The 25,725-nt window shown below is 34.2% G+C and overlaps 2 protein-coding genes across 2 annotated transcripts; one reads left to right on the top strand and one right to left on the bottom strand.

Moving 5' to 3' along the window:
- Positions 1-15,430: 15,430 nt before the first annotated feature.
- Positions 15,431-16,000, bottom strand: LOC136971083 (uncharacterized). The gene is made up of 2 exons (XM_067265554.1): positions 15,807-16,000; positions 15,431-15,638 (listed from the first exon to the last, which is right to left on the bottom strand). Exons 1-2 carry the CDS (start codon positions 15,998-16,000, stop codon positions 15,431-15,433), a joined length of 402 nt encoding a protein of 133 aa, XP_067121655.1.
- A 4,421-nt stretch (positions 16,001-20,421) lies between these two features.
- On the top strand, positions 20,422-20,919 carry LOC136971096 (zinc finger protein 175-like). The gene has a single exon (XM_067265575.1). The coding sequence runs from the start codon at positions 20,422-20,424 to the stop codon at positions 20,917-20,919; it is 498 nt and encodes a 165-aa protein (XP_067121676.1).
- Positions 20,920-25,725: the final 4,806 nt, after the last annotated feature.

Below are 25,725 nucleotides of genomic sequence, written 5' to 3'. Positions count from 1 at the left end.
CACCGAGCATTTCAATCTAGATTGTGAGCAAGGTCGGGGACTATGTCTTGGTGCGATCTCTCTCGACCGTTTCAATCTCGACCGAAACGAGGTTTAATCGCGATCGATTCAAGAGAGTTCTTGAAACTAGATCCAGTCATAAGAGAGATCCCAGAATTCCACGCACGCGAGAAAATACAAGATGGCTGTGGAACACGTGTCGGGCTATGGACAGCGAAATTAAAAGGAGATTGTATTTCGAGAGATGATGACATCTATTATCAGCACATTCGTAGTGAAAAATTTCTCTACCTAAAAAAAATAAAAAAAAAAAAGGTCGACAGCACAAATATACTATTGTTACGTGGTCTTCGCCCAGGGCTCGTTACGTTCCAAATACGCCACTGGTTATTAGATATATCGCAAGAAAAGGTGATGTATTTATTTCTAGCCAAAACTTCCATTTCGTTTGTCGGTGATTGTCAGGGAAAAATTTTCTGCTAGCGAACCCTTTGTTAACTATTTCGAATATCACCACTGGTTTTATCCACTCGGTCATTAGTAAGCGACTTTGCATTAACTAAGAGTATTGGGCAATCTTGAATATAAATAATATTTTGAGTTTTATTTTAAGAATTACTCTGATGAACTCTGTTTTTACTGTGCTATTTTAGATACGGTTTTTTGCTTTTTTGCGGAAATCGAACATATTTTTAGATTCCTCTAAAAATTCTCTAATTAGCCTCAGAATAGTAGACCTAATTCTTGTATCCGGTGAAAACGGGTAAGATCGACTATAATCTAATAATCTTAATCTTCGCTATCGTTACTTCTTGTCCGAGCAATGCCGGGCTCATCTGCTAGTTTCAAATAATGTAATAGTTTGAAATTCATTGAAAGTATCAATATTTCATAAGTTCAGAATATATCTTAACAGTCGCTTCATTTAAACAGAATATTTTATTATGATAGAAATATCAGTGGCACATTATTCTATGAGCAAAAAGGGCAATTGCCTTGAGCCCACAGCAACAAGAAACCCCAAACCAATCTTTTATAAGAAAATATTTCTCCCAAAAATTACCCCGAAGAAAAATGTATGAAGTCAACACTATATATGAGGCCCCCGAATTTTGTGTTAGATGTTTGATTACACTGGGGAACAGAATGAAAGCTTTTTTGGTATACAAATGAAAATACCTGATTGTAATAGGATCTTTTATGCTGTTTTCAAATATATAAACAGTTTTTCTCCATCACGTCTTATTATTATTTTTTTTTTGTGACACCAGTTTAAATGTAAAATATATTTATTTAGACAATATGCATACATTTATTATTTATTTTGTCTAAAATGGCGAGATGTGTCCAACAGTAAGTTCTGCTCTTAAGTGTCCAACAGTAATCAGCAAGCACTTCTTGAATTCCATTGGCCCTGATACCTCTTTTCCACGATAGAGATGTCTTGATGAAAACGATCTCTGTGTTAGTCATTGGCAGCACCGAGATTGTCGGAGGAAGAAATCCTGGTGGGAATCCAAGAAATGCATTCTGTGGACGTATTACATCCCATATCTTTGTAAGATTGTAAGAGCCCATTCACAATTTCGCAGTAATTTGGAGCTTTGTGATTATCCAAGAAATTTTGTGCAACATCTTTGAATGATTTCCATGCTGACTTTTCAACTGCGCTTAACAAGCTTTCAAATTTATCATCTTTAATTAAAGTTCTTATTTGTGGGCCCAGGAAAGGGGCCCACAAATAAGAACTTTGAACTTTTTTCGAGGAAGTTTTTCTTTCAAATAATGAAATCCAGCATTGTTTACATTCATTGCCTTGACAAATTTTTGAAAAATCCTAACTTTATATGAAGTGGAGGTAGAAGAATCATTTCAGCATTGACTATTGAGGCATGAACGATATTTTTCTGACCAGGAATAAACATTTCAAGCTTCGGCCATTCCTTCTTGATGTAATGATTTTTCTTGTCTCTGCTGTTCCACTCACATAAGAAACTACAAAATTTAGTATAGCCAAGCTGCAAACCATTAATAATGCAATGACTTTTAAATCACAACATATCCAATAGTACTTGTGATAATGAATTTTTTCAAGTAAGAGTTTCATTTTTTCATAGATTTCTTCATTTTAGTTGAATAAGCTAATGGCACAGAAGGAAATTTGTTTCCATTGTGTAAAAGCACAGCCTTAAGACTAATCTTAGACGAATCATGAAAAGTCTTCATTCCGTGGTATTATGTTTATGATCAAGTGCATCCATTATAGCACTGATATTATTGCAGTAAATTAAATCACTTTCTTCAGAATAGTAGTGTTGAAAAATCTTCTTGACAATTACGAAAGAAACACACCTTAGTTGTCTGATGAAGTAAATTCCGACCTTTCAGTCGAGAAACTAAAAGTTCAGCCTGTTTTTTAGACACGTTCAGATCCCTAACAAGATCATTTAGCTCACCGTGAGTTAATAAATGAGGTTCAAAAATAGAATAAAGAACCAATTTTTGTATTTCCAAAACCAAAGTTTGCCAATAATTTTGATTCTTTTATTACATTATTCATAAAAATTATAAATAATAAAGGGGACAATATACATCCTTGCCTCGCCTTAGTTTTACTTGGAATCAGTCACCTATTTGTCCTTTTTATCCTTACAACTGATGTGCAGTTCCTATACAAGCTTTGGATTCCCCCAGTAGAGTATCCTTGATACCACATTTCTCTAGAACTTCAAAAAGTAATCCTCTATGCACTCTATCAAATGCCTTTTCCAGATCAACGAATCCCAAGTATAGTTTCTTGTTATATTCTCATGCTTTCTCTATCAATTGCCTAAGTGTAAATATTTGATATTGGCATCCTCTATTTGGTCTGAAGCCTTTCTAGTCACTTTCAACTATTTGTCTGACCCCCTTTTTTTCTAAAATTCTGGCATAAATTTCAGCTAGTACACTGAAGAGTGAGATTCCTCTATAATTGCTACATTTTATTTTACTTCTTTTTTTATAAATTGGTGCAATTAAAGCTTTTCCCCAATCCTCTAGAACCTTCCCTTCAGACCAACTTCTTTGAATAATGTGAATGTACTACTTATTCCACCATACTTTAGCATCTCTGGTCTGATGTCATCTACACCGGCGGCCTTTCCACATTTGATGTTTTTTATGGCCTTACCCACTTCTATAACAGAGATAGGATACGATAATTTCAAAATTTCGATTCCTTTCTCTTGTTTAGCTAAATCTGTCACTTCTTCATTCAGTAGCTGTTCAAAGTATTTGCTCCGTACCTTTGAATATCTTTTTCTTTTGTTATAATTTCATCTTTATCATTCTTTATTCCTCTAGTTACAGTTTTTCCACCGGTTCTGGGATTCTTTACTAATTGCCAGAACATTCTGCCCCCTCTTTATACTTACTTTCTATTTCTGTTCCAAAATTTTTCCAGCATCTTTGTTTAGCCATCTTTATGCACAGTTTAGCTGTCTTATATATAGCTTTATAATCTAATAGGTTGCTTGTGGTCTTATTTGCCAGATATCTTTTATAAGTTGCCTTTTTCTCTTGTATTACTTGTCTAATCTCTTTGGTCCACCATGGAGTTTTAATCTTTCTATCTTTGCAAACAACTTCCCCACATACTATTTTTGTCGATTCTACCAATGTTTCGTTTAATTCTTGCCTTTCCTCCTCCTCTAAATCTTTTTCGGTAATGGAGATGTTATTAGCTGCGGTTAACCATATTTCTGTATTTAATGGCATTTGGAAAATCTGATAATTTTTCTATTTTTATCCGTTTTAGCACCTCTTTACATTTTCTACTCCTAATATCGATAACTGTTTTTAATTTGCTCAATACAAAATGATTATCACCGTCAACTTCGTGACCTCTAAAGACTCTTAATTAAGTCTTCACTAAATGGACTCTTGTCTACAATAATATAGTGAATTATGCTTTTCAGATTTCTAGTGTGTTCTTTCCATGTGAATTTATGACTTTCTTTGTGTTGAAATATTGTATTAGTAAGCACTAGAGAATGACAAGGACAAAACTCGAGCAGTCTTTTGCCATTGTTGTTAGGTTTTTCTTTCTCACCAAATTTACCTAAAATGATGCCAGAGATGTAGTTGTGGTTTCCCACTCTACTATTAAGATCTCCAGCTAGAACTATTTTTTCATTAGTATTTGTCTTTACTTCTAGGTCATAAAGATCATAAATTCTTCTACATCTTCTTTCTTTGAGCCTTCAGTAGGTCTGTAGGCACAGCTGAATCTCATTATCCAGTTTCCTATTTTAAATTTTACCCAGATGACTCTGCTAGAGAGTGCTTCCCATTCTAAAAGATTATCTTCCATAGCAGATGTAAATGCTATGGCTACACATTGCATTAAGAATCATTTCCTGAGTAGATTAACTTATATTTATTGTTCAGGCTTATCTCTCCAACTTTAATTTTCTTAGTTTCGGTGATAACTGTCTTCATTATTCAGCTAAATCTACTTCCTTTTTATTCAGACTTTAACCATTGATGTTACCAAACCCGATTTTTATTCCAGTAGCATAATATTTAGCACTGTGTCCTGGTTCCCTGACCAACACAGCGGGGTCCTTGTTGATCCGGGCGACGTCCCACCCGGTATGGCTTTTTTAACCGTTAAAGAAATCTATTATGGTTGGTTAATCCTATAACGGCAGCCTACCCTCGTTCGCTTCGATAGCCCAGTTAACTGGCTATCAACTTCCAGGTTGTTCCATGGGGCGAAGAATGGACATAAACGTGGCCGACTGTCTAGGGAATGTGAGGATCTCCCTCTGGTCGAAAGACTCAAACCTTTAACAACCCTGTATATCTAAATAAATTTTAATTTATATCACTATCTTATATTTTCAGAGAATAATTTTAGAGGACTTCGCTAGAAACGGGTTCAAAAGGCTTTTCTGATGCTCTTTAATCTGAATAAGATTTACTTTTACTTAAACCAGTTACAATCTTTCATTAGGTATCAATATAATCAAAATTCACTGTTTTATTTAATATGTATACTAAATAATTTGACTTGCAATCACAGATATTTCGCTTACAGTTGCAATTACTAGGTAAACAATTAAAAATATATAGTTCATAAAATACATTCAGTATATCAAGTTCATACGATATATTTAATAATCATTTAAGGAGAAATTAAAAGTTTGTATAGAGAAAATTAAAATATAAATCTACAAGATTAAAATTTTTATTTCATAATATTCAAGAGCCTTATTTTCAGGTGACGGTGTTGGGATGGCGTATGGCCTCACTGTCTCTACAAAATGCCATAAGAGTCCTACGACGGTAAGATAACGTGCCGCCACTAAAATAAGCATGCGAGTTTCTATCTCTCTGGCCGGATGCCTGCGAGTCCGAGGCGTGTACGAGTTTGCGGAAAGTGGAACGACCTGAAATGAGGTTAATTGCGAAATACACGATTGTAACATATATTAGACGAACAGTTGCGGAAAATAATATTTAGAGATTTATTTTTTTCTTAATAGCTATTTAGTAAGCATTTATTTTATATTCGGGTGTTTTGCGATAGTTTACTTCTTGTTGTCTTTGAATAGTTTAATTTTTATTGATTTGAAAGATATCAGTTCACAGTAGTAACCGTAACAGTTCTGTTTTGTTTGTCTTAAATAGTAATAACAGTAATATTTTTACCGCCGAAGTTACAAGAATGAATGCTGTTTCTATTGATGTATCCGGACTTCAGACCGAAAGCTAAGAGCTACACGCATAAGCTGCCAAGTTTAGAAGAGAACGAGAAAGAAACACGATAAAAGAATAATGAAAGTGTTTTCATCTCTCGATCTATTCTGGAAATCATGCAATATCCAGAATAGATCGAGTCGTAATAATTACTGCAAATAAGTTGAAAGAAATGGTATTTTGTTTCGTTTTCTAAGTTAATTATAGATACGTTTGATAGATATACATAAAAATAACTAAACGCAATACATATATACTCACCATATTTGTAATAAATTTAATAAACACACTCAAACACACTTTTCAATTAACCTAGAATTTGTATTTCTTTTTTTTAAAACGAGTACGAATAAAAAACACAATATTTCGAAGCACAACAAGCAGAAAAAAACACGTTTCATAAAAAACTTTTCAAATAGTTTGTTACATAACAACCACAATTATATTACATATTTGTTTAAAATTTATTAATATCTAATAATAAACACTATTTAATTTAAATGTGTTTTAAAATATATAAGTATTTATAAAGGAGTATATTAGGTTAGTGATTTTTCTTTTAATGTTTTAAGGAACACATAAAAAACACAGAAAAATCAACATAAACAAAGATAAAACATAACCAACAGCTATAGGTAAAACAAAAAAAATTATATCAAATAATAATAATAAGCAAAAATATCTCTGACGTTGTTTGAATTATAAAAATAATTCTTCTTTATATCTTTTCTCTGTCTATTTTAAAAATAATTGAAGGGCTCGTGGAAAGAACGAACAAAGTCCACTTTTACTGAAAACTGGCAATTTTAATTTTAAAGTTTGACAACTCACCAAGCTGGAAGTCTACATAGAAATGGATTTTTTCCCGTTATAATAAATACTTTAAACATTTTTAAAGCTGAAAACGTGAATGAAAGTCGAACTATAAAAAGTATTTATCCAATCGTTAATCGTCGTGAAATTACGGCAAATTGTCGTAGTGTTCATGGTGTTCAACTGACACAAATCGCTTTAGAGCTTGGAAATTGCCGTGTTTTGCCTTAAGTAATGGAATATGAGCAGAATAAAGGTTTTTCAATATTCCAACTCGTTTGGAATTACGTTTTATGAGTTCAGACGTAAGCCAAAGTCCACTGTACGCATTGCGATGTAGTACGGTATGAGTAGTCACTGATGTCATTTTTCGTTCCCTTGTTTTTTGAATGCCAAAAGGAAACAGACACAGGTAAAATGGACGTAAAAATCGTTGTAATATGTCCTGTTTGCATTCAAACACCTAAAATGGTGTTAACTTTTGTCCTACTTAAAAAACTACCTTCATTCAGCCGTATGGCTCATAAACAATCGACGTTTAATTTACTAGCGAAGTTGAGGCCGAAGTTTTAAACACGAAAATGTGTACGTCGGACGTTCAGCGCCATTTTCCTGTAAGCCTAGAAGTTTGACAATGGTGTTTGGAATGTTGAGCATGATTCCACTGACTTTCAAAACGCCATTGTCAAACTTCTAAGCTTACAGGAAAGCGGCGCTGAACGTCTGACGTACACGTTTTCGCGTTTAAAACTTCGGCCTCAACCTCGCTACTAAACCAAATTCTTTATCGCATTCTATGTAAATATGCTTTCTTATAGGAAATATGGCTTTTATACTTTCAAGTCGACCTAATATTGTTACTTAAATTAATAATGAAACGCCCTCAACACAATAATTTCTGTTTTGTCCTCAACAAGCAACGCAAAACAAATGTGCAAATATTTTGTTATTATCGAGATTATCCATGAAATTAATCAACAATGAAACTATATTATTGGAATCCTTTTGCCATGGTTTCATCGTACATGTAAAAATAACTTCCTTTGTTGATGACACATGAATATAATGAGCGTTGCAAGACAGTTGTCACCTGTAATATGCATCGTTATAAGAAACGTTGGGCACAAGGAGATTTTTACAATAATAAAATGTTACACTTTCGTCTTACAGAATTATAGAATTATAGAATAGCATTATTTTTGCCTCTACTTTTTGCTTCTTTTCGGAAAACGTATCAGCTTTAAGTAAATGTAGATTTATTTTCAATTTGTGCACTTCAGCAGGTCGACTAGACTGCGAGAAGGTGTTTTGGAAATGCTATCGGTACTTCCTGAATTACTGAGATCAGGAGTTCCTGTTTGTTCATTAGAAATCACTGAAATTAGGTATTTTGCTCTTAAATCTTGGCAGCATCACAGAAACTGCAAGTGTTTTTGTTCGTGGGTCTCCAAAAGTAATGTCGTATTCATTATTAAATATTCGCCGATACTTATATTTCGAAAACTTACTGTTGGGATATTTTTCCTTAAACATTTTCAGAGGCCCAACTTTCGGAAACGCTTGAGAAGTAGGTCCTATTATTTCGACGACGAGCTGTTTGTGTTTAGGGCTACGTGTTTACCAAATTTCGTTTCAATCGGAGACCGAACGTCTGGCGCCCCCTTGCTAGCAATAGGAATCATTTTAGAATCATTTTTGACGTGAGTACGTCTTTAAATTTACTTCCGTACTGGGAGACAATTCAGAAAACTGATGATAACAAAATTGGGGGATACAGTTTGGCATTACAGCTACATATCTATCATCTACATCCAAAATTTAATTACACCAGTCGATAGTTAAAGGATCAAAGAATTCATTACGTTAGGTAGGGACTGTGACACATTCCCTTTTGAGGTCGTTTCGCCGCGTCACATACTTTCCGTTTAGTATACATTTTGAACTCGGAGAAGCTACGACGCTCGTTTGAGTTTCAATTTACAGCTCTCGTCAATATTTATCGATTGCGTACACAAAACATTAGTGTGGAAGTTATGGTGAATATATATGGTGTTAAAGTTAAAAATTAAGAAAACTTAATACAATGTCGGCCTATACTCGTCGAAAAGCCAAATCAAAATATAGAAATCGTATACGGTTGGAAAGGGTTTCTCAAAAGCAATCCAGTGATTCTCATAAAATACCATATGATAGAGTGAAGCGGTGCCAGGAACGTAAAATACTCGGTTGTGTGTATGTATGTCCGGGCACAGCGTTAGCAGAAATTAAGCTCTGTATGTTACGATCGTTGCTAAAGTATTCTAAAAACATCATTAAGATTATACCCGAATACGAACCAGATCTCACTACACCAATCATGATCGTCCGAGACTTTAATGTTAATGTCTCGCAAGACCGCTCGTTGCCCGACTTCGTGCTCAGCGAGTTTAATTTGTCTTATATCGAAACTCCTCCAACACCGCTAGGCAATACCTGTATTGATTTAACGTTCACCAGAAATCGCGATGTATCGTACTTTTCGTATCACAGACCTATCATTAATAAAATTATAACACACTAATTATTTGTTTACTTGATTTCTTTGCTGAACCCTACGAAAGAAAAATGTTGCCATCATAAATAAAACATAGAGATCTGAAGGACTACTTGCTGTTAAGGAGTGATTATGATATACGCTTAAATAATACGCTCAAAGAAAATATTACCCGTTAACGTACACGTATTCACGTAAAACACATGGCCGTGTCCCCGACACAGCCACACCCCATTTTTTAACGAATAATTCTGAATAACACATTTAATCACAATGTTTAAACAGTATTTCACAGGTTCTGTCAGGCCAACGTTCTTGTTTTAGTCTACTGAAAAAAGATCAAAGTGGAAAAAGGTCATCCCAAAAAATTCTCCAAAATTTTCGTCAGTGGCTAAAAAATCCCAAATTGGAAACGCTGGGCGGAATTGCACAAAACTGCCTTCGGTTCTCGATGTCACTTCCTACTTTTCTTCCCGAACTTGCCGCGTGATGTCATTGAATCGCTAGATGTGTGGTGCACGGGACGGAAGCTCGACATTTTGCTGCTTTTCCTGAAATGTGATTTATGATTCAATTTCACGCTGAATACCGAAACCAGCGGACTAGGATTTTATCGCCACTTGCTATCTAAAATTTCTGTTTATTCGAATCTATTTTCTTACATCCTGTTTGCAATTTTGGTTTTTATAATTCTTCTTAATTATGCATCTAAATATACTTTTAAAACAAATCAGCAACTTCATGTGTCCTACATCGGCCTGGCTATCATGATTAGAAATTATATATGAGTTTAATTATAAATTAAATATATGTATATATTATACTTATGTAGTATATATTTTATAATTAAATATATACAGGTATTTTAATATAGAAATAGGTTATTATGAACTATTTACTTTTTCAAAGTAATCTTATATTCGTTGCTATATTTAATTTTAAATGACAAATTTGTACTGAGAATTCCAATAAGAACATTTAATTGCAATGACAAGCATTGTTTTTTTTTTCCAAATGATTTCTGTTTACTGAATAAATCGAGTAGCAACGACTATCCAGTTTTATTCTCTGATTGTTACTCTGTCAAGCAATCAGGGTCAGTTTCTGGAAATAAAAACTACCACAAAATGGGTGTCGCCTTGACGGTGGCTTTGTGGCTTAATGTGTGAACATTTTATCTAAGTTTTAAAGATAAAATTTTCCACAGACTAAAAACACCCGACAGAAATTTCAAAAGTATTTTAAAACAGTTGTCACTGTTTTACATTTCTTAAAAATCATACCAAAACACAAAGCATCAATTAAACGTGTTGTATATACTGTGATTTATATACATCAAAATAGAAACAAAGAAATAATTAAATCATTACCAAATTCAGATTGCTGAAGTGCAACATGTCAACAAATTGATTAATTACTCATAATGTCTTCTGAAACAGCTCTTGATCTATTTAAATGTTTTCCTCGCAAATCCCGAGGCGGAGTAATACTTGAAACTGAGTGAAATTTACTCTAAGCGTTTTTTCGCAATGCCATGCGAGTTCTGTACAGTCATCTTATAAAAACGAATTCTGAGTGGAAATATTTGATCTGAAAAAATAGTTTTTAAAATCATAAATTTCATATAAGAATAACTGAAAATTACGCAAGAACTATTTTTTAAATTGCCAACTTAAAGTTAGTCATAAGCTTAGTTCACGCAGAAAACGAATCGCTGGCAAAAAGCAGAACGAAATTGCGTCAGCGATTACTTGGTTTCCAGCAAATTTTTCTTTTGCGAATGGCGCTAGAATTCCAAAATGTTGAACATTTTCACCAGAGAATAATATTCGCACCAATCAATAACACGATTTTTTTTACGTAAAAGAGGAAGTTTCAAGCTGGCAGCGACGAAGTTTGAACGTTGGAAGCATTTACGGACATGAACGAAGCTTCATATTTGTTTGACAAAAAAGCCATATTACATAGAAGTTGAGTCTAAGATCGAATTGTAGTTGTGGACTATTTATAGAAGCTAATGATAATTTAACTTATTTTCAGAATTTTCCCAAACTTGAGCAAAATTCCCAACACTTGTCCAAGGTAGGAACGGTTTTTTGAAATTCAAAATTTTTCTAGGATTCCAGGACCTTCTGAAACTCTTGTTAATTATTGGCAAAGATCTTACAAACTAAAAGGATAGAATATTTCGAGCATGACAGTTTACTTACGTGACAGTATTCACTTTTTAGTTTTGATCTCGTAATACAAGTGGTCAAAAGTAATGCTGTGGTGTGTAAACAAAACGAAATATTACACGGTCAAAGCTAGAGATGTCGTTTTAAACATATACAGTATTATTATTTTAACCGATACAATTCACTTTATAGTAATGAAAAAAGCATGAGTTTATATGATACTAGCATTACGAGTGGACTTGTCAAAGCCTATTCGTATACATTAATTCTCGACAGGCTGTCTGGATATGTCAGGTCCAATCCTTACTACTCGACCGCCCGATATGGGCCTGTCTGAAGGGGTCATGTAATTATGATGACACAATTTTAAGTCCTTTTTGACTACTTACCCCTCCCGTTACAGATTATTTGCGCTTAATCTGTCCACAACGTATTAAACAACCAACAATGGTTCCTCTGCATTTTTGGACAAAGTCTACGTGGAAAACGTTTCTCTCTGTGTAGTATATGAAGGTTAAAGTTCGTGGCATGCCTGCAATTTGTAGGGATACAAATCCAGGATATCACGAAGGATATTGCGTACGGTGAATGCAGGTAGGCTCAACGGCCTTGCAGTTTCACGATTGCTTGTCCCAGTAGCTGCTTGAGACGCCAATTCTTCCATTTCGGATGTCACAGAACCGGCACGGAATTCCTTTAAAGATACGTGATAAAGAAAATCTTCTGCATCGTGGACGATACTCAAACTACCCTGTTTCTTCAAATCGCTTCACTAGCCTTAACAGCCCTGTACATGTTAAGAGGTCTTTTCCATTCTTTACATTCTTCTGTGCTCAGAATTTTGCAAAGCAAAAAATGCTGATTCATTGTTTGTGTAAAACAGCTTCACCGACTAAACTTTCTCTGGCAAACTTTTCTTGAAAAAAAGCGATATTGAAAAAAATGAGGCATATGAAGAAATCCCGAGGCACTCAATATTTAATTGGTTTTATTAGGTTATAACAACGCAACACTTGGGCGATCTGCCTAGGGGAGATGCCTTCCGGGAGATCTTTTTAAGGGAAACTGGCCCCTATTCAGGCGTTACCGACGTGAAGAAAACCCGGAAAACTCCACGTGGTCAGTCCGCGTGAACCCACGACCGAACTCCCAGAGTTCAATGAACGGAACCCCTTGACCACTGGTGGGCCTTCAATATTTGATACTAGTCAAATTTGCACATTTCCAGCATATGTATTTTGATAATTCTCTCATATTTTATAAATTTTTAAAGTTTCTACTGACTTTTTTATATGATATTAGCATTATGATGTATAAGTCAGGAAGGAAAAAAATTATAAATTATAGAGAGCAGCCAATTAAATGAAGCGGTAAAGGTAATAGTCTGCTGCTCGAGAACTAAAATTTGAATCCTAGTCAGCTCGAATTTTTATGGACAGGTTAATCGTATTTATATCACCCCATCTCTTATCATCGCCAATATCCTTATCGAATTCGCGATGAGCAAAACAAGCTGTTAGTGTTTGTAAAACAAAAATAAAAACAAGCAGATTATAAATTAGGTTCTTCGACTTTTTAATTTATTGTAAATTTTTAAGTCCTGAAAAGTCATCCCAATAGTTATAGGAGTATTTGGTACAATATCAAACAGGATGTATAAATAATTGCAGACGTTAAATACAGTATTACAAATATATTGTTTATTGGGCTTCAAAAAACAATACTGATGGAAACATCGACCATTCTATTGTACAGTATAAAGATCATTCTTCTCTTTTGAGTAAAAGAATATCGGAAAATATACAAGATAGGACTGTTCATAAATAACGTCGACACTAGAAGGGAGGGAGGGGTTGAGCTTCGTGTATCTCATTAAATAGACGTCCGTTTATTTCATTAAATTTTATACAGTTTTTGCATTTTACTATATTCATTCCAGAATTCCTTGTATGTTTCGTTTCAACTTATGGTATCTACCATTCTTAAAATGATAAAGATTTTAAGGGGGTCAGTTTTGTTGGGCGTCCTCCCCTCTTCAGAGGCCCAACAAAACTTGGAAAAGATCTAGCAACGAGAGTTGCATCACTTTCCGGCTGTTATGAGTTTTTACCAAAAAACCTTTTATATTATGAAGCAAAAATTAAATTGTGTGTAGCGCCATCTGTTATCAGATTTTGTTATAAAATTTTTTATATTTTTAATTACTATAAAATGGCAAAAAGCTTAATTTTGAGGGTAGGGTTGAATTTTATAAAAGAATGTAAATGTTAATAACGAATAAAATTATTAAGTCCTACCCCTCTCGAGATACACGACCCCATCTATCTCCCCACCCTCTAGACCAGGGATGGCGAACCTTTTCGAGTCCGCGTGCCATATTGTAAGCATACTTAGCTTTAAAGATGTCAGTGCGTGCCAGTGTCCTAGACTTCGAATAATGATATTTAAAGAAATTAAACGAATACGCTTTAATTCGAATAAATGTAAAAAATCTGATTGAAAAAAAGATCAGGTGATAAACAGAAAGGATGATTGAAAAAGACAGAAATCATATGATACATTACGTGCCAGGTGATTTCTCTTACGTGCCACTTTGGGCACGCGTGCCATGGGTTTGCCATCCCTGCTCTAGACCATTCACTACCAAAATTTATTAGCATCAATGTCGCTCATATACAAGCCACTATGTGAAATTTTGTTACTTAATATTTACCCCATCCTGAGATATTAAGCGAAATAGACACCTACACAGATACACGTATACATACTACACACTAACATCCATACATACAGTAAAAAAACACCCGAATGTTTTTGCATTTCTCGACGTCTCAAGGTTTCCTGAGTCCAAAAATGAAAAAGTTTTTTTGGGAGGTCATTTTTTGATCGCTCGCCATACTTTTCTTCTGTTATGTAGGGCCTATAACAGAGCCGAGAAAATGAAAATGTAAAAAATATACAATATTGAAGACACATGCAAAAAAAAAATTTCTTGCGATTGATGCTCTATGTTGATTGTAAATGTAATTGTGAAAAAACGTTAAAGACTGCAAGAATATTTTTACATGTGTTTTCAATATTGTACATTTTACATTTTTTCAATACTGTATATATTTAGTCACGGATTTTTAGGAATTTTTGTTTACAATGTAAGAATCTTCTTAGTTTTTTCTCTTTCCCATGTTTACATTCTTATCTTTAATCTGTCTTCTATACTTCTCTCTATCCAGGGCGTCCTCTTTCCTCCATCTCTCTCTCCTAAATCCTTTGCCACGTTGTCTCTCCATCTCAGTTTTGGTCTTATTCGCTTCTTCCTCCCCCTATCACTTCCAGCTTCCCAATCTCCTTTCTAGCATAGTCCTCAATTCTCACTATACGTCCAAACCATCTTAATCTTCTTTCCTGCATCTTGTTACTTACAGGACCCACCTTGACTGTTCTTTTATGTAATCATTTCTAATTCTGTCCTTTGTCACACCACACATCCATCTTAGCTCATTTTCATCTCTGCTGTTTCCACCTTTTCCTAGGCTCTTGTAATTGTCCCGTCTCAGCACTGTACATTATTGCAGGTCTTACCACGGTTTCATATAATCTTCCTTTTTGAAGCTTATTTTCTTATCACAGCACTTCACTCATCTTTCTCCAGTTCAGCCATCCACTCTACATCCCATGCTTGATTTCTGCACTCGCATCACTTGCTACATATAATCCGAGATACTTACATTTGGAAGATACTATTAACTTTTTACCCTGGAGATGTATATAACTCTCATTCCCTCCACCAGATGTCATACATACTGTCTTCGCTCTGCTGATCATGTCTTCTCTTGTAGCGCTTTTCTCAATTATTCCAGCTTCTTCTCTACCGTATTTCGAGATATTTCGCAAGGCACAATGTCATCCGCAAAGAACGTACTCCATGGTGACTTGCTCTTCACATCTTCCATAAACAGAAACGGGCTGAGGACTGAGTCTGATACAGTTCAACTCACAGTGTGACCCTCTGTCATAACTACACTACTTGAGTCATTGCTCCCTTATACATTTCCTTTACAAATCTTACATACTTTTCTGGTATTCCCTTTCCTCTCATACATTCATCCTTCCCAAACCTCCTGTTTAGGCACCCCGTCGTACGCTTTCTCCAGGTCTATGAATATCATTTGTAGTTCTGCCTACATCTCCGGTTCCTTTCTATCAGCTGCTTTAGAACAAAGATCGCATCTGTTGTTCCTCTTTCTGGCATGAAATCAAACTGTTCCTCACCTATAGCTGTTCTTCTTTCCTTAATCTTCCTTCCATAATTCTCTCCTGGATCATTGAGTGGGACATTAATTCCTCTGTAATTCTCACATTCCTGCAAATTCCTTTTCTTTTTTAAATTGGCACCAAAATATTTTTTTATTCACTCATCTGGTATCCTCTCTTGTTGCCACAGCTTTTTCATAAGATCACAAAATATGAAAACCCCCATCGCCCTAACATCTCCATATCTCACTTGTCAGTTCAGATTTGATCAGCTCTTGTCGCTTTACCATTCTTCATTTTTATAAGTGCCCTTTCCATCTCTTTGTTTATCTGATGCCACTCCTTCATTTGCTTCCCCATTCTCGCATAGTCCTCTTGAATTTTCTTCATTCAGTGTCTTCCTAAAATAATTCTTCCATCTTTCCTTTATCTTTTCTTGGTTTTGTAACACTTTACCATTCTCATCTTTTATCTGTTTCATTGACGTGAAATCCTTTGATGACTTGTCCCTCGCCTTCCCAATTCTTATCAGCTGCTTATCTCCATCTCGTCTTTCCAGTTCCTCACAGGCCCTTCTACCGCCTTTGCTATTACCCCTTTTGCTTGTCACCTAACGTTTCTTTGTCATCTCTGTTACCTGACATTTCCCATCTTTTTATCATTTTTTTTCTTTTCTTTTATTGCAATTTTCAGCTCCTCGTTCCACCACCAAGCCTCTTTTCCGTAAGGTGGCCTTTTTTTCTGATGTTTTCCCAAATACCTAACTTTTCTTATAATACGACTATTAAACTCCCACCAATCCTGCACATCTTCCAGTAACTTTAGTCTTCCAACACTTTTTCCTCAAACTTTCTATTCAGGTCCCCTCTTTCAATTTCCACATTTCATCCTTTGTTCTTCCTTTTCTGGGTGTCTCTGGATCATTTTTTCAACTGTTATCAACTACTCAATCAACTACTATCAATCTGTATTGTGAAGCTATACTTTCTCCGTTAATCACCTTGCAATTCCTCATTTCCTTACGATGTTTTCTGCGATAATAAAGTAGTCAATCTGGCTTATCCCATCCTCACTCTTGTATAAGAATAACAATATGAAAATATATTAAAAATATTTAGTGAAATATTTCGAGATTACTGAAAGTTATTTAACTAATATGTTTTAGATTGTAAAATTACTAACATTTAAGCAAATAAACTTAATTTTTCCATATTATGTATGTAAAATACAAATAACCAAATAATTACATATTTTTATTTGCCCATTATTATTTATTTGGCCGCAATTTGAAAAATTGTAGCTCTACAAATTCCCACTGTCGGCTGTCAGTCTGTCCTTCCTTAATCTCGAGAACGGAGTTAGACAGATGAAAGCCGAAAACAGAAAATGGAAATATTAGAGGTAGGAGTCCTCAATTAACTATATTTGAACTTCAGATGCAAACCGAAAATCACGTTATTTCAATTCAAAAGTTTTTCTCTGAAAGATATTAGATGAATGACCGGCACGATTGATGTTACAGGAAAAGTATGATGTACAGGGGCAAGACACTACTAATTTGAGGCGGAGAACATATATTTTAAATTAAGTAAATTAAAAATATGATTAAAAATTGCAGCCCGGCATTGTGGAGATGTCACAATAAAATAATTGCTCGTTACCAAAAATAATTAAAACTCTTACGAAAAAGTTAGTTTAAACTCAGAAATTTAAAACTGTGATATTCGCTTCATAAATTTTTTGTTTAGTTTTGACTCTTTTTGCCCTTTGGGCACTACGATGACTTTTCATCATGACCATCGTGCATTCGGCTAAGCACACACGAGGCCGGATAGTGAGAGACGGGTCCCGACCGCTCAGATTACATTAGGACACATTGACTGCAGTTCTTTTTCGAAGAATTCTCCATGGAATTTAATGCCTTCTGTCATCGTCTCACCAGTCTGCGTGCTTTTTTCCTCAAGATTTGGATCAGGGATCCAGTCTTGAGGAAAAAAGGTTGGGGCCTGGCCGCACGATTCCCGCTCAGAGAGCACAATCACATCAATAAATAGAGTATCTCTTGGTTGGTGTATTACCAAGAAACTGGTAAAACAATATTTTTTTTCCTGGCCGTTTAAGCACCTTAGCCATTTGAACGTCGATAGCACAACGTAGCAAGTAGGACAAGTTTCTAATTTTAAATCGAATTTTTATTACTGGTATTTATTATAATAGCTTCTTGTCCTTTTTTCCTATTTTCATTTTTCTTATATAGCTACGTATTTGGCTATTAGTTTAGGAATTATCACACCACATTTAGGAAACTTGATTTGGTTTTTTTTATTAAATTCCAACTCCAATATGTACATTTCGAGTTTTTTTCCTCTTCACTTGGAGTAATACACTTAAAACAGTAATGTAAAAGATTTTTCTATTAAACAAATTGTCTTTCTTGTAAAATATAATTTTGTAAATGAGTACAAGTAAATAAGTGATAAGTTCTAAACTAATCGTCAAATACTCAGCTATGTAAGAAAAAATTTAAATTGGATATTGAAAAAAATACTCTTGTCAATAAAAATAACCTTTTCCGACGATATATTTCTTTTACTCTTTCCACTAAGAGGACCATTTTTATCTAAATAATTATGGGTCATAGTGGAGAGGCCTGACAGAAACAAAACTGGGCATGACCGGAACGGACTACTTCCGAAAAATTCCTGGAGTTTTTCAATCTGTTCAGATTCCTTCTCGCATTCCCCAGAGCGGTAGGTTGACACATTAATCTCCCGGCCATCTCCAATGATGGATTAAAAATATCCGGTTTTAAAAAGACAGAAAAATACTGATACTATAATGTTTTGTAATTCTTCCCGGTGCGTAGCATCCGCGGCACTCCCGTGATGGTCCGGCCCTGAAAACGGGTACGGACGGATAGTGTGAAATGGTGTCTTACATATCCGGGATACTTATCTATGTAAATTTCCTGAGGTTCTTGATACAGACTCCAGAGCGGATTCTTTAGAGCAGTAGACTGGCGGTTTTATCTATTCGGCCGTTCGATCGTCGAATATTTTCATTTAAAACAGAAAAAGTTTTCATAGTATCGTGTTTTATATCAATTACTTTTTAATCCGATTCGTATGTTTAAACGCTATCGAGTGACATCATAGAAATATATCACGTTTTCGTCACGAGGGTCCAGATTGAAATGATATTTGGAGCAAACTTCATTTGCTGTGCAATAATCTCTCTTTTATGTTCTGAGGAAATGGGTAATTAATAATAAAGGCAAGATAAATATTATTTTAACAAATAATTATCATACAATTGTTTTTAGAATAGTTTTCATTTAGAAAATATAGATTCGTGTTATTTGTAATGTTGAAGTAAAGCAAAATCTATTATTATATTCAACCGACTAAAGAATTTTCTTCAGTAATGGGCTAATATGTTAGAATGCTGCATTTTGTTTCATTATTTAGAAATGAATGTTTTTACCATTAAGAAAAATTCAAATGCGAATGTTTTTGAAAAATAAATTGTGTTTTAAAATATTTTTCAACTTTCGTATTTTTTATTTAATTTTTGTCGAAAGATATTTTTATTTTATATAATATATACAAGATAAAATTAAATTGCAATATATAAAAGACAATAAGTCAAAATAAAAATATTTTTTCTCTACTTAATTGGATCTTCGTGTTTTATACAAGGCTGGTATGAATCACGTTGTGATTTGACAATCTTTTCAAAATTTTCAGGATTCGATTTTATAATGTAATCGTTCCGATGGGGGAAAGCGGAATCTATAACCAGCGAATCCTATCCGCTCTTCTTCAGTTCAGTACAGTAACATTTTAGTGTTACCAGAGACTAATTACCGGTACTTTCTACTTACACAGCACATAAAATAAATACAGTATATTATATTTGATATATCAAACCTCACAGCTTCATAAATAACGCAATAATTTTATATCTTAATTCTTCGTACTGTACTGTACATATTGCATTATAACTCTCAATGAAATACGAGAAATACGAAGAATTTTTTATCTATACTCATACATTAATGAAATTTTTTGTTCCTTTTTCAGCATTATATACTTTCAGTATATAATTTTCAGAAAGTACTTTTGAAATAATTACAAAATAGATGGAAAAATATAGTTTACAATTTAAAATCATGAAAGTGAATTCAATTTCTTTCGTAGAAAAATTGAATTGACCAGTTCTTCTCTTAGAACTGTCATTTCAATTTTACAAAAATCATTAATGTCATTAAATAAGAAAATTCCATCTTTTCTAATTTTACTGACATTATTTTGGTAGCATCGTTTCATGCTATTTGAACATATGCTACAAATTATTCGGAATATTCTTCCAGAAAAAGTAACTTTTTAATCCACTTTCTAAGTCATTTCGTTTTATTTTCTATCTGGAATAACAAATTTTTAAAATTTAATTAAATTTCATATTAAAGTATAATATAAAGAGGTTTCCGATACGAAAAGTTATACTGGAACGACGCTACTACTGCCACCTCTCGACAGAAAGAACTATTTCGTTAATGTCGTTAATTCACATTTAATTTAGATCTTTACACAATTCACTCATATAATTATTTTGTAAATGTACAGAAATAAAACGAGTTAATTAATAATTATTATTTAAAATAAATTTTATTTTTAACCATACTTCCTCCGGAAACAGTACCTGCCTCCATCTATCGATACGAAACTAAACGAATTAGTTTTCGTCGTGTCGGAGACTTCTACGGTTACGTGTTTAGAAATGGAAATATAACATTATGTAGTCGACTCGTAAGGTTTGTTTTTCCGGAAAAGGAATTTTTAGTTGTTATTCGTTTCATTTATTCGTTAAATAGAATAGTAAATGCGTCGGCAGCGTTAGATTATGAATCGAAGACTACGTCGCGTGCACTTCCGGTCGAACCGGGAAAATTCCACAGACGGTTCCGGATGCGAGGAAGAGGACGAAAAGAACAAAGAAAACACGGGATGGCCCCCATTTGTTTTACGCGACGTGACGGTGAATTTAGGAGTAAAAGTGGATTGCCACGAACGTTTCGATTTCTGCACGAAGGATCAATATTCCGGCTATAAACTGACGAAGATCACGGTCGACCTGGGCGAGAGAGTGGATAGCAACTGGAAAGGCGGCATCAAGGAAGCCAAGATTCAAAAGGTGACGAAAAGACGTTCGGGCAGAAAGCAAAGGTCTTACCTGTGCAAAAATTGCTCAAAGAGCTTCTCGTCCAAGAATCACTTGGAAATTCATCTGGCCGATCACAGAAGCGAACGATACATTTGCGGGGTTTGTGGTTTGAGATTTCCTCTGAAAAGAAGGGTCGACACTCACATGGCCGAACACCAACAGACCGTCAATAAATGATTGCTTTTTCTTCACGGCGGTGCCCGAATTGAGCGTAAGTCGCCGACGAATATTTTGTATTTTCCGCACGTACAAAATCGTTTATAAGTGATTCGCAGGCCGGTTTGGGCACCACTCGTTTATGTCGAATTTAATTATTTTTGCAAATAAATTATAGTAGAGGGAATTATTTTTCAATAGATTATATTTAATCCCAAACTTTATGTATACTAAATTAATATTAGTTATATATTTAAAATTTTTTACATGTACAAATTTACACAGGGAAAATTGTTTATTTTGATGATAATACAAATTTTATGTGGAAAAATGTATTACTTAAAATACACTATTTCTGTCTGTATATTATAATTAAAATTATTAAGTATTGGTTTTAATATTGGATATTGATGTTTATTAATACGATTTTCTGATGTTTACAGAAAGCTTTTGTAACTTTAATTAGTGGAGAGCAAATATATTTTTTAAGCGTGTGTATAGTTTCATTTATAATCTAATAATTTTGTAGCTATTCGAATCCAATTCTAGTATTTTAAATGTAGAAATTGCATTTTGTTTGAGGAAAGATATGTGAAATTTTTAAGATTTCAGTAAATTCATTTGATATAAAGGAATGGATTATCCTTCTAACGTAAGTAAAATCTTTTAATAAAACAGCAAACGTTTTTATTTCATAAAACTAAGCCTTTAAGGAACAAAAGCTTTAGAACACTGGAACACAAATTACTGTATTCAAATTTTGAATAATTTATATTTGAGTGTTTTAAAGCGTTTGTTTCTTGAAAGCATCACTACTTGCCAAATGAAAATCTCTGCAGTTAATAACATAGGCCTACAATTTTAATAATATGCATAGGAGTGTCTTTTACCAATATATTCATTTTCAAGTGCTTAATTTTCAGTTTAATTCTTGTCAATGGAAAGATGTCGAGAAATTATATAGCCTAATAATATATATTTAATTTTTCAACTTCAGGAAATGATGTTAAAATTAGAATTACACACGATAAAAGTATTTTTAATTTTATCTTCGTTGACAAACATCCTGTATTTTGTTTTATTAGAATTTAAATTTTAATGTGAATTAAAAAATCATTTTTAGTAAATTGTAAGAATTTTTTAATTTTAATTATAGTTAATAAAATCGTAATTTATGAAATGTAATATAATAAATCGAATACAAAAGTAAATATAACTGACTCATAGGTGAAGCTTGTGTATTAATATATATGAGACTCGTCCAAGCTTAATATCATAACCATAGTTTCTGCTCTAATAGATGCGTTAATCTATCGACTGTCAGTATTCATGTGTAGATAAAAACACTGTAGGGCACTAAGAGGGCCTCTTTTAGTAGGCCATTATGGGTTCGGCCAGGCCCACAATGGGGCAACCGGGTGGTGAGGGACGGGGCCCGACATATCCGAACGGACCACCCCCCGAAAAATTCCTGGGGGTTATTCGACCCGTTCGGATTCGATCCCGGGTCCCCCAGAGCGGTAGGCTGCCATCATAACCATAGTTTCTGCTCTAATAGATGCGTTAATCTATCGACTGTCAGTATTCATGTGTAGATAAAAACATTACATAAGACATCATCTTACTTTTATTCTATTAGCTAAATACAAAGGCCCGAGAGTGTAGGTAATCGGTGGGTAGGCTATTCGATATCGTAGTCGATATGCATACTTACCCTGTTATGAGGCCAAATCCTATCTCGACTCTCATGAAAGATAGCAGCACAGTTTAAATTACGGAGTCGTAGAGTATCTGAAAATTAGTACATAACGCTTTTCGTCTGTTTAAAATACTCAAAGACAAAGTGATGGGAAAACTATGTGGTTTCAAATCGTGACATCGTGCGCTCAAGACCACGCAGAGAAGCCTCCCACAGCTTCTCCCGGCCTTTTTTGAAGGTGTCCAGCTACTTTGAGTTTTTAACCGGACAAAAAGCGTTATGTACTAATTTTCAGATACTCTACGACTCCGTAATTTAAACTGTCAGTATCTTTCGTAGATCGTGATAGATTTGGCCCCACGAGAAGGGAGTAAGGGCGCATGTCGATTACGCTATCGAGCTGCCCACTACCGATTACTTATACTTCTGCACCATTGTGTTTAGCTAATAGCAACAGAAGCAAGATATAGCTTGATGCGATGTTTTTGTTTACATCCTGTATATTTGTCTTTAGGTCGATAAACGTATTATATTTCGTAATTGAAGAAAGATCAAAGTTAGAAGTCTACTTCAAAATTTAATTTTTTGTGATGAATATGTACAAGTTTCCGATAATATTGATCCTTTTACTGTATGTAAGTGCGAGTTGAGAAAACTTCTTTCATGAAGCATTTAAGCACTCGTATTGACCAATAATTAAAAAATCATAAAATTTAAGAAATCCATATATTTCCTCTATGGTGTTTGTGAAATATCACTAAGCTCCTCGTATCACTGTGCGATATTGAAATCAATAGCAGTCATAGGAATGGGCCAGATATTTGCCACTCCTGAGGTTTCTTGTATTATTATTTTTTTCTGTTTTTTCTAATAACAATTTTATGAAGCAAAATTATTTTGTAAAAAGTCGATACACTGAAATAGCTATAATCGTTCACTATAGTTAATTCCGTGTAACTATAATGTCAATTGTCTCATTTCATCTTAATCATTTGGGCATACAATGAAATAGCCGCTTTAGTTCTCCTTTAAACCGAATGCAGCTTTATTTGTGTTATACGATTTATATGACGATTATGGTTTAAAAAGCCTTCAGGGAGGAAAGAGTAAAAAATCAGATCGTGACTGACTAAAAATAAATTTTTAACCAATTAGAAACCAGCTTGTAACGTAGTTTTTGTCAATTGAGATAACACGTTTTCATTCCAAGTGAAGACGAAAGATAATAACCCGAATACAGCCCTCATTTTATATTGTTTACAAATGGAGAGTGATTTAACTAAAACAAAATATTATAAGGATGACTTTTCAAATGGTATCCAAAAATGATTCGTGGTAATAAGTGCCCAATGCAGATCAAATTGCAGAAAAGTCGTGGGTTGACCCCGCTAGCAACATTTTTGTCCGTTCTCAAGTATTTACATTAAAAAATATTTTTCTAAGAACAAATATTTCATTCGATTTACAGTATGTGCAGTACGTCGCTAGGTGTAAAACGTATGTGAAGCATTTCTTTCTTTGAGAGCGCGTAAAGCATATTTGGAAAATACATATTTCATAGAAATGTTAAGTTTTTGTTTTTATCTCTGATTAATGCTTCTTGCGGCCGAAGTACATTGCACGGTGGACAATAATTCAGGCTCTTCTGTTCTGTATCCATTTTCTAAATCCGACGAAGCAGCAAGATGGAAATGACTTCATAAATTTCTAAAAAGACATCCACAGATGAGTCTTAGCAACCACAAGAAACATCAATTGCTTCAATCAAAACTAAAGTGTACAGTTAAATTCTGTTTTCCCTATAATTGTGCTAATGATACACGGTATTAAAAATAATTATCTTTTTAAACAAATTATTTTTACTTCATCATTCAATTGTGTTTTAATTAGAATTTAAGTTTTCGTGCATTTAGAAAGAGAAAAAAGTGTAGTATTTGGATCAGTAATTACCTTAATAACGCTCAAACAATTTTTATTAGTTTTAAAAATAAAGGAAAGGTGTTTTTCAAAATAACACTATGTTTGCATTTTGAAAATAAAACGCGTCACTTTTAAAATGAAAAAAAAAAAAAAAAAAAAAACACGACATTAGCACTTGCTCGACAGGTTAAGAGAACCAGGAAGATAATTTTCAATTATACTACATTATAAAATTTAAACAATAACAGTAACTTTGTTGAGTTATGATAAATTTCTCCATTAAAATTTAAAAAACACTAAGGAGACGGCAGACGTTCGGGTCTCCGATTCGAACGAATCTTGGCGAGCACGTAGCCTTAAACACAAACAGCTCTTTACCTAAATAATACGGCCCACTTCTCAAGCGTTTTCGAAAAACACGCCTCTGAAAATTGAGTACTGTATTTAACTTATATGTTTTTGGAAGCTTTCTAGTAATTTCGCTATCGAAGTGGATAAGATAATAGGCGCAGGAACTACATGATATAGGTTCGAGCCTTCGCAATGTTAGTTTTTTTTAATATGTAACAAAATCATTTTATTATTTTATCGTATCATTAGCATTATTCTTACTGTTGTGATTCCTCACGTTTAAAGCTTAGAAAACAGGAGTTAAAAATTATGACATTATTTCTTGTTTAACGAAACAAGATTTCTGTAGATTTAACTCTTGTATGTCGTTAAATAAAATTTTTATATTTTCATATTTATTTTCACATATTTTCGCTCTATTACACATATTATAATCTATATATATAATCGAGATGAGTTAATGATAATAATAATAATAATAATAATAATAATAACTCTCCCGTGGTCACCACCTGGTCGTGGTGGGAGAGCCCAGTAATTTTACTGATCCATAGGGCAATGCAGGCTGGAGCATAAGCTCCTGGTAGGGACACCCATGCCAGTAAGGTCTATGGGGAGAAATGAAGCTAAGAGTGACCACACCCACATTCTGTGGAGATATTCATCATGGTAATAACTAGATCAAAGTGTGATACCGGCTCGGACGTCGCCCGGGTTAACAAGGTCCGCGTTCGTGGGTTAGGCAGAGGCTCACGTTCGAAAAATAGGCCACAGTCTCCCTTGGTTACCGGTGGCGAAAGCAGCACCGGCCCAAGCATGGCTACTGCAATGCCCTCAACAGATGTGAGGAACCAACC

Source organism: Centruroides vittatus, unplaced genomic scaffold (assembly GCF_030686945.1).
Source record: "Centruroides vittatus isolate TY-2023 unplaced genomic scaffold, ASM3068694v2 contig_2311, whole genome shotgun sequence".
In the NCBI taxonomy this organism is placed as follows: domain Eukaryota; kingdom Metazoa; phylum Arthropoda; class Arachnida; order Scorpiones; family Buthidae; genus Centruroides; species Centruroides vittatus.
This window is presented reverse-complemented; position numbering and strand designations above follow the sequence as displayed.

Bases quoted from the DNA above. Each gene is read 5' to 3' on its own strand.
- LOC136971083 (XM_067265554.1), bottom strand. From the start codon at position 16,000: ATGAAACAGATAAAAGATGAGAATGGTAAAGTGTTACAAAACCAAGAA. The intron at 15,639-15,806 runs GTAAAGCGACAA...AAAAAAGAAAAG, and splicing joins ACTTATAAAAATGAAGAATG to GAATTTGCAGGAATGTGAGA.
- LOC136971096 (XM_067265575.1), top strand. From the start codon at position 20,422: ATGAATCGAAGACTACGTCGCGTGCACTTCCGGTCGAACCGGGAAAAT.